Source organism: Colobus angolensis, unplaced genomic scaffold (genome assembly GCF_000951035.1).
Source record: "Colobus angolensis palliatus isolate OR3802 unplaced genomic scaffold, Cang.pa_1.0 Scaffold42, whole genome shotgun sequence".
NCBI classification, from domain to species: domain Eukaryota; kingdom Metazoa; phylum Chordata; class Mammalia; order Primates; family Cercopithecidae; genus Colobus; species Colobus angolensis.
This window is the reverse complement of record NW_012117599.1, coordinates 9,190,868-9,204,202: the sequence shown is the minus strand read 5'-3', so window position 1 is coordinate 9,204,202 and position 13,335 is coordinate 9,190,868. Positions and strand designations below refer to the sequence as shown.

The window sequence follows — 13,335 nt, the reverse complement described above, 5'->3', positions numbered from 1 at the left end:
GATTGAAATTAAACTAAAGTGCACAAAATGACTAAAAATAATATTAAAATCATATAAGAATGTTATTATCTATACAAAGATGTTGTTCTTCAGTTAAATATAAAACATCATGGGACATTAGATGTTACTTTTTAAAAATAAGGACAAGATTCAAAGTTGTTAAATTCAACTTCCTTTGCTAGCTACTCTAGGATGTCCAGCAAAAATACTATCGACAATTATTGCTTTTATCAGGAATATAATAATTCAAGAGTGACTAGAATTCTGATCCTAATTTTCAAATCACTTAGACTATGCCCCCATTTTGAAAATTCAGATACATATTTAAGTTGACAAAAACACTGGGCCAAGGTTTACTTATGGGACTTGATATAAATTTGACTCTATTTTCATTATCATCTGTTTTATCACTTTGTAAGAAAGCTGAGTCTACAACTACACAGTAGGTTAAACATTTCCCAATAGTGTATGAGCATTTATAGACTCATTTCTAGGTAACACCTAAAACTCACCATACTATGTAAATCCTGCACATTTGTCTTTGAAACTGTGGCTCCAACTTGCAATGGATAACAGCATTTTTCTTTATTCTGACAGCTTGATTAAAACATAGAGCTAAGGGGCTCATGAAGAAAAGTGCTTTTAATATCTAAAACTCTACAGCAATTACTTTTCCAACAGAGTAACTGTACTTACATCAATATCTTCTTGAGTGAAAGTCTCTGGATCTTCACCCATCATGTTGGCTAAATGTCTCTTTCCTATGTTGAACTCTTCAATCTGCTTTTTAATAAAATCCTCTGTGTAAGTTTGACGTTTTGAGGCGGGAACATTTTTCTTTGTTGTTCCAACTGCAGTATGTCTTAGCCTTAATATCTAACAGAAAATACAGATGGAAAGAAAAGAAAATAAATTAGACTGTGATCTTCTAGGCCACTGTCCTTAAATAAAATAATATATGCGAGTAATTGTCTTTTTTTATTATGGTATTCAAGTGACAGGAGTCCAAAAAAAAAGTTTAAAAGGTCTGCTAAAAAAGTTGTTAGAATCTGTCCCCTGCTCAAAAGCTTGCTTACAATGTAGTTTAAGCTACTAGCATTTCAATACATTAAAACCAAAAATACCTGTAAATGGTATGCTACCTCCTCATCTATTTTAAACATCCACTTTTGATAATGATTGGTCAATGTCAGTGAGTTTTGATATTTGGCACATGGGATAAAGAGTAAAAGATTACTCCCTTAAAAAGGCAAATACCGATGCACCAGAAACCAGCAAGCAGAAAACATGAGAGCAAACGGCATGGCCTGGGGAAGAGCACCTTACACTGTGGGTATTCACCTTATTTGTGGGTAAAAATCCGGCCCATCTTTAACCATCTTTTGGCTTAGCTTAAGACTTTATTCCATGGTCCTTATATTACAGTGATAAAAAGAAAAAATTGCTTGACTAAACATTGAGAAGCTTTATTATTATTAATTTGGTTCAACATGCTAACTGCAGAAATAAGGGCTCGCATATCTTTTAAAGGCATCAGTAATTATATCACACTTGCTGCTGCTGCTCCTTTTATGCTGTGGTACCAGGAATTTCCCTCAAAGGCATTAAGATTTCACCTTCAATCAAAGATGCTAAAGAATGAGAAAAATGTTTTCAAATGCCATTCAGCTGCATCCGGTAGCTGGAAATAGCTAGAACAGATCTTTCTGGTCCTGGCTTTTCTTAAGATCTTAAACCTGTAGTTCTCAACCTTCATCCTGGCCCCAACAATTCTAAACATGCTTAAAGCAATATTCAGGCTTTAAAACCACAATCTTAGCAATCCACTCACTTCCATTTTCATAAACATAAATCTCACTCAGACAGACATCATTCACCGGCACCATTCCTCCTATCTCCATCCCCTTCCCTTCCGAGAATCCTACATTCAGATGCCTCTACAGTGACTTGTCACTCAAGTTACACCAGAAAAGACAAGAAAAAAATACAGGAGAAATGTAACAATACCCAATTAATGAAAAAAATACATGTTTTTAAACTCTTCCGAATTAAGATAGTAAAAATATAGTTTCTTCTTACTCTTTAATGAGTAAGAAAAGGGCAATTCAAAATTATCTGAAACTTGAGTTTATTTTTACTTAGGAAATCACATCCTTCTAAAACATACTACTAGCCAATCATTATCGTTTCTTACAATGCTTTGTGAAGATACAGTGTTGCCATCAACGAGTAAAAGCATGACCACAACTGGTTAACGCATGGTCCCTTCTTTTACAGGCACAGCCTGTCTATACACCCCTGCTCCCCTTGCCACAGGCCAGTGCCATCGGCACCAACTCCCCACCATAGTGGTTCCCATTTTACGTTTTTACTCTTTTCCAGGGGATTTTAAAATGTGTTCTTTACGAGTCTACGTCTTCTTTAGGCAATGGAGAATGTTGCTTCACATATTCAGAGTGAAGAGAAATTATCTTTCTACCCCAAGAATCATAGCAAAGGTGTGATTAGGGGGCCGAAAAGTAGCAATCACATAGTAGGGATAATTCTCCCAAATGTTCCATTGCCAAAAGGATGATTACATTGCTGGTTTTTATAAATAACATGACAAAATGTTTTTGTTCACAGCTAAAACAATCCTAATACAGGTGAACTCACAAAGACTTTCTTTCAGGTCACTACAACCACACTCCCTGCCAATCACCAACCACAGCCCTCAGGAGGAGAAATGTGCCTCCTGGAGCATATGGCTCCTCTCACTGAAGGGATTCCAGAAGAGGAGCAAGATCAGGGAGGAAAGTGAAACGTTCAGATTTGAGAATGTGTGTGAGATGCTGATGGACATCCCAGGAAGATAGATGTCCAGGAGGCAGGTGGCCTTGTGGGTGTCAGCATGAACAGACCTGAGCTTCAGATACAGGTCTGTTAATAATCCTTACCTGAGACATGAGGTTGACACTCAAAGAGAAGCAGAAAAAATGGCAAGCATTAGTGTTCGGACAAAAAACAGTCTTCTACTAGTAATGAAACAAATTGTTTGTAGGCGAGGGAAGGTAGGCACAAAGGCAAGGTTACTTACGTCTTACGCCCACTATTTTCTCTGTGAAATAGAAGATGGTCTGCTGAGACCAAAAGGCCGTAGGTTTAACAGACGCAATACCACATATTCAAAGAACTGTGATGCAGTGGTTGTAAAGTACAGACAGAAAAACTGTAAGAAAGAAATTAGAGATGGCTAGATACAGTGGCTCACGCCTGTAATTCTAGCACTTTGGGAGGCCGAGGTGGGTGGATCACTTGAGGTCAGGAGTTTGAGACCAGCCTGGCCAACATTATGAGACCCCATCTCTACAAAAAATTACAAAAATTAGCAGGGCGCGGTGGTGGGTGCCTGTTATCCCAGCCACCCAGGAAGCTGAGGCAGGAGAACTGCTTGAACCAGGGAGGCAGAGGTTGCAGTGAGTCAAGATCATGCCACTGCACTCCAGCCTGGGCAACAGAGGGAGACTCTGTCTCCAAAAAAAAAAAAGAAAGAAAGAAAGAAAGAAAGAAACTAGAGAAAAAAATTTTAAGTATCCATTCATACTAAGAGAAAATTCTCATTACTAGTGAGCCAGGAGAATAATTCCAAACAGATAGGAATCTATATCCATACAATGTCTGTAATCTTTTGTCAATTTTCTTTCCCTATGGTTGGTTTCTTTTGTATGTTTCAGTGGTATATTCAATGTGCTATTTAGTTCCAGAGAGTCATATCTTAGGGTAGATTGTACCGTTCAGCATTACAAAGTTTTCTACTCCTATGTAATATTTTTTTTTTCTTCAACTATGTTGGGTCATAATATTGCAACCCTTTCTACCTCCTATTTACATTTCCCTGGAATATCACTGCCCATCTTTTTCATTTAAGTTTTAGACTATTTTAGGTTTTGTTTTTTTAACCCAATCTGAGATTTTAGCAGATGAGAATACCCAAGTCACATGGGGTTTAACAGCTATCCTGTCTTGTCATTCATCTTATTTAATCTTTACATTTTTTATGCTTCCTTCCTATTTTCTTTCTTTTGCTATAGGAAAAAAAAAATTGGGTTTTCTTTTTTATGGCTTTTGAGTTGGCAATTTGGACCATATACAGCTTGCTCTCATTTTACCAGTGACAATACATGTGTCTCTGAATAAAATGTTTAAATGTACTCCTATCAACTTCAAAAATAAATATCCAATGAATTCTGACTGACTTATTCAGCTCTCTTTTTCAGCCACAGCAATTATCTGTTCTTCTGTTCTCCATAGTTTAGATCAGCTTCTCTTAGTCTTATTTCTTATCCCTTGTTTCTGCATTCCGTATGATTTTGAAATCTTGACTCCATGGTTTTTTCCCTCTTTCTGCAGTGTCAATTCTGCTTACTGCAGCCACTATGAATTTTTAGCTTTTTATATCATTGGTCTATCCTCAAAATTCTCGCCTCAACAGTTTCTTTTAATCACATCTTCTTGTCTTATCCTATCTCATAGAGCTCTTCCTCACTCAACTGATTTTTAAATGTCCTTGACAGTGTGAAGTAGCTGTGGTAAAATAATTCTTCCATTTTGTTAGGTAAATATCCCTTTGTATTTTCTTCAGCTGTCTCTTCCACACTGTTCCTTTTGCTCCTACAACATTTTAGCATCTTCTCAAGCAAAACAGTTGATTATTGAAGAGTTGGTTTTTCACTTGATTTAAAATTGCGTCTGTCTATAGTCTCCAGAGTTTGTGACATAAGGTGGCGGCTTTCCCACTTTTAACATGACTGAGGTTTAAACATATATATAAACATTTTCACTGTTGTTCATTTAGAAAGGGTTTAAAAAAATGGCCCTAATTTGCTATTTTTCATAAAAAGTCTTTAGGATCTTTTTCAAAGACATTTCTACACATTGCTTAAGAGTATGGCACTCTGGAAACTTATAACTTTAAATTTACAAAGTTATCACAGCATCAGTGGCTGGATATCGAATATGTTTATGAAATGTCCAGAATTATTCCAGCAATGAATCCACACAAAAATATTTACATTCAAAGGAGTCCATTATTCATTGGTATAATCCATTAAACAAGGTGAGGTTAAGAGTGTGAAAAAAACAGATCTTTACCTAAAAACACCAAGAATTCTTGAAGGGAATTTGCTTTGCCACTGTTAAGAACAATTTGCGGCCAGGTGCAGTGGCTCACGCCTGTAATCCCAGCACTTCGGGAGGCCAAGGAGATCACAAGTTCAGGAGTTTGAAACCAGCCTGGCCAACGCAGTGAAACCTTGTCTCTACTAAAAATACAAAAATTAGCCAGGTGTGGTGGCGGGCGCTTGTAATCCCAGCTCCTTGGGAGGCTGAGGCAGGAGAATCACTTGAACCCGGGAGGTGGAGGTTACAGTGAGCTGAAAGAGCGCCACTGCACACTCTAGCTTGGGTGACAGAGTGAGACTCTGTCTCAAAAAATAAAAAATAAAAAAAAATAAAAATTTAAAAAAAGAAAAAAGAAAAGAAAGAAGGCAGGGTCCAAGGGATCTCCATCAACTAAAAGTTATCCATGCAGGTTCAATCAGAATGTGTCCATTAAGACAAAAATTAAGAATGTCTCCTGCCTGTATGCTCAGGATCTCAGGAGGAGGAACATCTGATAGGATTACTTTGAGTCAGGTGCCCCAGATTATTCCGGACTATAGCCAGATCTTCTCAACTATAACCAGTGAAAAAGAACTAATTCCTCCTGGGGAAACTGGGATGCTACTATGAAGGGGAAATGGATACTATGTTAAGTAAATAAGGAAATCCACTTACTTAAACAAAATTTACCATTTCTGTTAATTCCACAACCTGTTATAAATTAAGACACTTAATATCAATCAAATAAAACGCATAAACCCTGTTTAACTCCCAATTAAAATAAACCAACTTTTTATAGTTGGGACAATTCAGAGAAATTTGAACATGAAATAGGTAACAGATGATAAAAAACTACTGTTCTGTTCATTCTGTTAGATATGGTGGTGACAAGGAATCTATTTTTTTTTTTTTAAAAAATCTTTATGTTAGAGGTGCATATTCAAGTACCTGTAAGTAAAATAACAGAATGTTTGGGGTTTACATTAAATGACTCTGGGGGGTGGGAGGGGAGAAATAAAAACAAGACTGGGAAAATACTAATAACTGTTGAAGCTGGTTGATGGATCTGTGGAGTTCATTATATTATTCTATTTTTTATATGCTTGGTTTTGCAGAATAAAATTCTAAAAATAAACTACTTTACCAGTTCATTTAACAAATTTGAGCAATTATTATAGACCAGGTTCTGTATCAAGTGTTAACAGAAATAATTGTAAAGAAATGAGTGATATTAAAATGAGAATGTTGCCATAATAAGAAAACAAAACATAGTAAAGATGCAGTTTTCTTTAAGCTAATAATCCTATCTGACAAAAAGAATGATACAGCAGGTGTTCAGATGTACTCACATGTGCACACACATAGGCACCCATATAAGCCTGCACATAAGAACCGTAGAGGAAAGACCTAAATACATGAGAGAGACACTGAGATAACAAGAAAAGAAGTATACGTGGGTTTTCCACTGTTGTAGGCAGCTTCCAAGATGGCTCCCAGTGAATCTGCCGCCTGCTGTTCTCTCTTGCTTACCTTTTCTTCATCAGCCTGAGGGAACCCAGATGTGCTGAGGTGCCCTAGAAGCGCATGTGGCAAGAGCTGAGGGAGGGCTCTGGCCAACAGTCAGCAAGGACCTGGGGCCTTCAGCCTGACAGCCTGCAGGAATCTACATCCTGCTAATGACAACACTGAGTGAGCCTAGAAGCAGACTCTCCCCACCCACAGTGGAGCCTTGAGATGACTGCAGCCCCGGCCAATACCTGGACTGTTGCCTTACCAGAGACCCTGAGCAAGAGGACCCAGCAAGGTGTGCCTGGAAAACCCTGACCCACATAAACTGTAGAAAACAAATGTCTGTTGGTTAAGCTGCTAAGTTTTAGGATAATTAGTTATGCAGCAATAAATAGCTGATACATTCATCATCCTAATTACAACAACGAAGCACAGTACAAGAAAGTTTACTTATCTTGTTTTATAAGGGAAAGAGAGGTGGGAATGACAGTAGCATTTATTATCAAGCTCTTATTAAATAAGAAACTTATAAATTGCCAAATAAGGAAAGTGGAAATTTTAATGTAGAGGTATTTTTTGTAACTAAAACAATGAGGAACACACTCAGTTCTATCCTTACAAGGACAGGATTAGATCTCAAAGGCAATAGCTTATCCTACCAAAGGGCTTTTCTTTTCCGTTGCTAATAAACTGGGATTCAAAATAAATATATTCAAAAATTATCAGGGGCGGGGGCATAACTAATTTACAGAGCTGTATAGAGCATCTGATACAAATTCAAGTCAATTATACCATTTGTTTTCCAAAGCATTTTTTAGCCATTTGTCAAAAAAAATTTATGAAGCCCCTACTAAAGTAGACCAACAGAAAGCTGTGATAAATACAGGTTATTATAACCTCCAGGAGCATGGGAGATGAAAAAACAAAACAAAACAGATACTTTAGACAGAGACAGGAATGTGTTTACAGTGAAACCAAAATATAAAGGACCAAGCCATTTAATGTCATTGATCTCTTCTCTGGTAGATGGTCTAAATCAACAAAGGAATCTGGGCTTGGCAAAAACTAAATGTTTAAGCACCAGGAAAGTGTTCAGTAGTAGAGAATAATTAAGAAGCATCCTATTGTTTTGTAGAAATACTTCTCAAAATAGCAATTGCTTTTGCTTTTCCTTATTATAAAAATCATAAATATTATAGAAAGTCAAATTAGCATTCCTATATTAGCCATATTGATAGAGGATTTATGAATTCATGGGTAAACTTTGTAGTACAGCATGGAAGGGAACTGTCAACTGCGCATAATAATGCTAACACTATTTGCATTTGTGACAGGTAAAAAAGTCAGCTACCTAAGCATAGCAAAACAGACCATATTGATTCCTGCCAAACTTTCCAGTCCTGTCTCTCACCATTCTCTCACCAAAACCCTATGCTATAACTAATTGTTGCTGACAAAACCCACTATTAGTACATCTCTATACTCTTGTGCACCTATTATGTCTTCCTTGAATAGAATAGCTTTCTGTTTTCATATAACTTCTAATTGCTGCTAAAGACGCTATTTTCCTTTGCTTCCTCGGGGAAGCTGCCCATGATGATCCTCTACCTGGTCAAAAACTCTAGTCTGACTCAGGCGTATCATTTCTGTGCTCTTCTGTATTTATCTCTGTAAATATCACAATACACTGTAGATCCCTGATATTCATGGATATATAATCTGAAAAGTTTGCCCATTCATGAGTAGGACTGCCTCTTCCGCCCCAAATTTGGGACACTCAGACATTTGCAATTGTACTGAGGTATTAACACAAAACATGCATACCACAAGACTGGTATGCAAGAGTTAGTCTGCTAGTGAAGGTCTCAACTGAGAACCCAGGAATAGCTTAACAAAACTCGCTTCTTTTTCCTTACTGAATCAGTGTTTCTCTAACTTTTTAAACTGTGACCCACAGTAATATCTACTGTTTGTATCACCACCTAGTATACATTTACATATATAAACAAAATCGAAAATACTCTGCAGGAAATGCACTTTATTATTATTCTATTCTCCCACACCCTTCAAGTTTGCTGTAACCTCTGAAGAGGTTTTCTAATTAAGGAAATTAAACGTTGAATAAACAAAAGACCAGGTATAGTGTTTTGTCACTCATTAAGTGATTAAAATTTTTATTATTTTATTATGTTATAAACTAACAAAAAACTTCTCTTGGGTTACCAAGAGAAATCTATCTATTAATGTTGTAGGCAGAAGTGAAAAAATGTTAATATTTAAGACAGATAAGCTCTGCGCCAGGATAAAAAAAAAATCTTTATCAACGTCTTTAGGTATATGTATGCAATCATAAGAATCTAAAGGGGGGGGTCAGCTAAGTGTTTCAGTTATAGCTGAGCTGTACTTCATGTGGTAAAATACATGCTGTAGTAGTATTCAGGAATCTGGGGATTCAGCCATTTCAGGACCATCCCTTAAGAGTGCTAAGGGTGGATACTGTCTTGTAATTGTTCGACTTTTAAATTGTTTACTTCACAGTGCCTGGCTCAGGTAAAGTGCTCAGTAAACATCTGCCATATGGGGGAAAGGGGTTGTTTCAAGACTGGTCAAGGAGATGAAAATTAAAGTTTAACAAGGAGAAATCATTCTTCATCCATCTTACTAAACCAGTACTTAACAACTAGACCAGATGTTTACTGAAACTTTATTGGTGCAAAGAAAGTAGAAACAAAGCAAACGTCCATCAATTGTTACATTAACTTTGATATATTCTTATCATGGAATAGTATGCAGCAGTTAAAAATGCTCTTAAAAATATAATAGGGGACCCTGAAGGATTTCTACTTTACAATATACTGCATATGTAGAAGAGAAAAGCAAAAAAGTAAAATGAAATCAAATATGGTCCCATTTTTTTGTAAAGTACACCTGTGCATGTATGTTTATACACGATTATAAGAACATGGAAAAAGCACAGAAGAATGGATACCGGGAGGGACAGAAAGTTAGCCATCCCCCAATACACACATTAAATGTCAACAATAAAAATACTCTGTATGACACAGTCCCTCTCATAATCATGTGTATAGAGCAAAGATATACTCAAAGAGATGCATGAAAAAATAAAAATTTCTAGCACATTTTCCAGTAAGAAAAAAAGTAAAAACAAATATCCACATGAATAGATAGAATGGATTGGTTGATCTAGGTTAAAATATAAAAGAAAGAACATATAAAAAGATTTTTTTTTTCAATATAGTTTTTAAAGCATGGTATTTGACTTCCCTGCAATAATTGGTACTGGTTATCACTCTCCCTCCTTGAAACATTCACCTGTTTTCCATGATACCACACTGGCTGGTTTCTCCTCTGCTTGTTTGGTGCCTCATTCTCAATCTCTTGGGGCCTCCTATTTCTTATTTGTCCTTCAGGGCCCTGTCTCTCTGCCTACTCCTCAGTACACTCTCCCTAGGTAATTTAATTTGTTTACAAGGCCTCAATTACCATCTACAAGATAACAGGGCACTTCGAAATCAGTTCTTCTCCTGAGCTATAGACTTGCCTATCTATAGACCTACTGGAAATCCCAGATGCCTAAAACATAATCCCAAACTAAACTCGTTTATTCCCTCTTAAATCTTTTTCCTCCTCTGAGATCGCATGTCAGTAAATTGGCATCATCAGCCTACCAGCTGTTGACTCCCCACTTCCCTCTGGATTAAACGAAATGTACAAGTTCTGGCCTGCATCTTTCCATAGAGAAAGATTCGGGAAAATTAAGACAGAAATTGCGCAGATTGAAGGCACTTCTAAAAAGTCAGTGTCCTCTACAGACCGTGACTTTCTTCACTGTCTTCCAGGCCCCTGCAGGAATCCAATTCCCATCATTCTTCTCTGGCGCGGCCCTCCTCCTCTCTGGACAGCAGGGCAGGGTAGGACTGGACCCAACACCAGACCTAGGCACCGACCTTTAGCGCAGCCGCCAAATGAAAGAAGAGGTCGCTTCACTTCCACCTGCAGGTAAATTCCCCTCGCTGCAACCCGCAAAAAAACAAGTAACAATCTCCAGAGCGGCCGCTGCAAGCCAACACCCATCTCCCCACCCCCAACCTCAGATCTCGCTAAATATCTAAGACCCTATGGTCTCTGCCTGAAGGCACGAGACGCTGTGGGGTGTCCGCGCTGGCTTCACATCCTCGCGCGGCAGAGATAAACGGCTTCCAGTCCTCCCAGGCCTTACCTGGGATCTGACATTTGTTTGGAACTCAGCTGCCGCGGTTTTCCAGAGGCTTTGCTTCCGGACGAGGCTACCCCTACCCCAGAGAAGAAACCGGTGGGAAACTGCTCCGCCGTAGGACACACAGGGGGCCGCCATGTTAGCTGTGGAAGATCCAGGGCCGGAGGGGTGAGGGGGCGGGGCCTAGAGACGGCGCAGGCGCTAATGGGCGCGGGGCTCCAGAAGCTGTCCTGAACAAGAGCTTCTAGGGCCTTTGGATCGGGGGGCGTGTCCCGCGACCCGAGACGGCTAGTCGCTGATTGGGTGCATAGAGTCCGCGGGGCGTATCCGACTCCACTCCTGGCCGGTGTTGCCGTCATGAAGGAGCGCTAGTGGGTCGTTTATCTCGGCCTCTTTCTCTTCAGGTCCTGAATTCTGTCTCTTTGGAACTCACTTCCACGCTCTCCTAGTCTCTTTGGCACTCACTTCCACGTGGCACTTTAGCCAGCCCTTCCCTCCCAGCCCCCTTGCTGCACCTCGAGCCGGCTCTTCCTCCACCTTGGCAGGGCGGCCGGGGCCCCAGATGGATTCCAAGCATTGCTTCCTGTCTGCCTTATCCTGGTAAGGGTTTTTCCCTCCTCTAACTTTCCACGTTCTTCTGGATCCAAGTCAAGACTCTCCTGCAGCAAATGTCAAACTGGCACTTTCCTGCGTTGTTTCTTAACTGTATAATGTACAGGATAAAGCTTAAACTGGTGAGGTCAAACACTACCTTTCTCGTTTTTGCACGTCCCTCCCTAAGCGTTGGTACTAAGCCTTACTTGAAACCCAGTCAGAACTGATCAATTGTTAGAGATGAATATGTCTTGCTTTCTGAAACTTGCATGCTCCTGGCAGTTAACTCCCAGGGTGCTTTCTACGAAACACCTATTAAATGATGTAGTAACACACTTTAAAAGGGTTTACAAACACTTAGATTTGAAGGGTCAGTAAAAGTAAAACACAGAAAATCTGAGATCATACAAAGTTGTCAAGCAAACACCATGTACTATCACCATCATTTCACGAAACAACTTTTTAACATTAAAAAGGTAAAATGACATAATTTCACAATAAATAAAAATCTTTTAAATGGAATGCATTTACTTGTATAAAATGCTCATCCTGTTGTTCTTTCTGTTGGTAGCTTTTAGACTAGCAAAAAATATCATGAGAAATTGGCAGAGGTCAGAGGACTAAACTCTGATTTTTTTTTTATCTTGCCCAAATTCCTATCTACGGGGTTTGGGGAGTCATGCCCTACAAATCATAAATTCTTATCAGATGGGTTTTACTTAACCCTATATATGGTGACTTACTTTCTAACCTGACTCTGGCATAACATTATGAGACAAGGAAGAAAATCAAAATATTTTACCGCAAACCATGTTTCTTTGCCGTATCTTGAAATGGCCCTGCAAAGCTGTCCTTGGAGGGGTGGGATATGCATCCGTAAAGAATCTCTGTTGACATAGCTATATCTTTTTCTTCCAGACCCTCCCAATCCTAAAGAGATTAACTAAGATCTGAATAGGAAACGTTGGTCATCCATTGTCTCTAAGGGCAACCACTATAAGACTTCTAAAGAACTTTGGTCTCCACAATCTTTATCTTAAACTAAACATTCCCTTTCTATCAGTCCCAGGTCTTTCTGGACCAAACCAATGTATTTCTTTTTTTTTTTTTTTTTTTTTGAGGCGGAGTCTCGCTCTGTCGCCCGGACTGGAGTGCAGTGGCCCGATCTCAGCTCACTGCAAGCTCCGCCTTTCGGGCTCACGCCATTCTTCTGCCTCAGCCTCCCAAGTAGCTGGGACCACAGGCGCCCGCCACCTCGCCCGGCTAGTTTTTGTATTTTTAGTAGAGACGGGGTTTCACCATATTAGCCAGGATGGTCTCGATCTCCTGACTTCGTGATCCGCCCGTCTCGGCCTCCCAAAGTGCTGGGATTACAGGCTTGAGCCACCGCGCCCGGCCTGTATTTCTTAAATGTATTTGATTGATGTCTCATGCTTCCCTAAAATGTATGAAACCAAGCTGTGCCCCAACCACTTTGGGCACATGTTCTCGGGACTCTTGAGGGCTACGTCACGGGCCGTGATCACTCATATTTGACTCAGAATAAATCTCTTCAAAATATTTTAAAGAGTTTGACTCTTTTTGTCGACAGATGGATAAACTAGCGTTTGGGAATCAAGACTTTATTTATTTATTTTGAGATGGAATTTTGCTCTTGTCGCCCAGGCTGCAGTGCAGTTGTGTGATCTCGGCTCACTGCACGTTCTGCCTCCTGGGTTCAAGCAATTCTCCTGCCTCAGCCTTCTGAGTAGCTGGGATTACAGGTGGCCACCACCACGCCCAGCTAATTTTTGTATTTTTAGTACAGATGAGGTTTTGCCATGTTGGCCAGGCTGGTCTCGAACTCCTGAACTCAG

At 39.3% G+C, this 13,335-nt stretch overlaps 1 protein-coding gene across 1 annotated transcript in view; it reads right to left on the bottom strand.

Moving 5' to 3' along the window:
- The window catches only part of MRPS9 (mitochondrial ribosomal protein S9), a 56,383-nt gene extending 45,249 nt beyond the window's left edge, over nt 1-11,134 (bottom strand). The window contains exons 1-2 of the mRNA XM_011956620.1: nt 10,889-11,134; nt 697-876 (exon numbers count right to left, since the gene is read on the bottom strand). Coding sequence (XP_011812010.1) covers nt 697-876; nt 10,889-11,023 — 315 coding nt within the window. The 5' untranslated portion in view covers nt 11,024-11,134. The remainder of the gene's footprint in view (nt 1-696; nt 877-10,888) is intronic.
- Between the last annotated feature and the right edge of the window lie 2,201 nt (nt 11,135-13,335).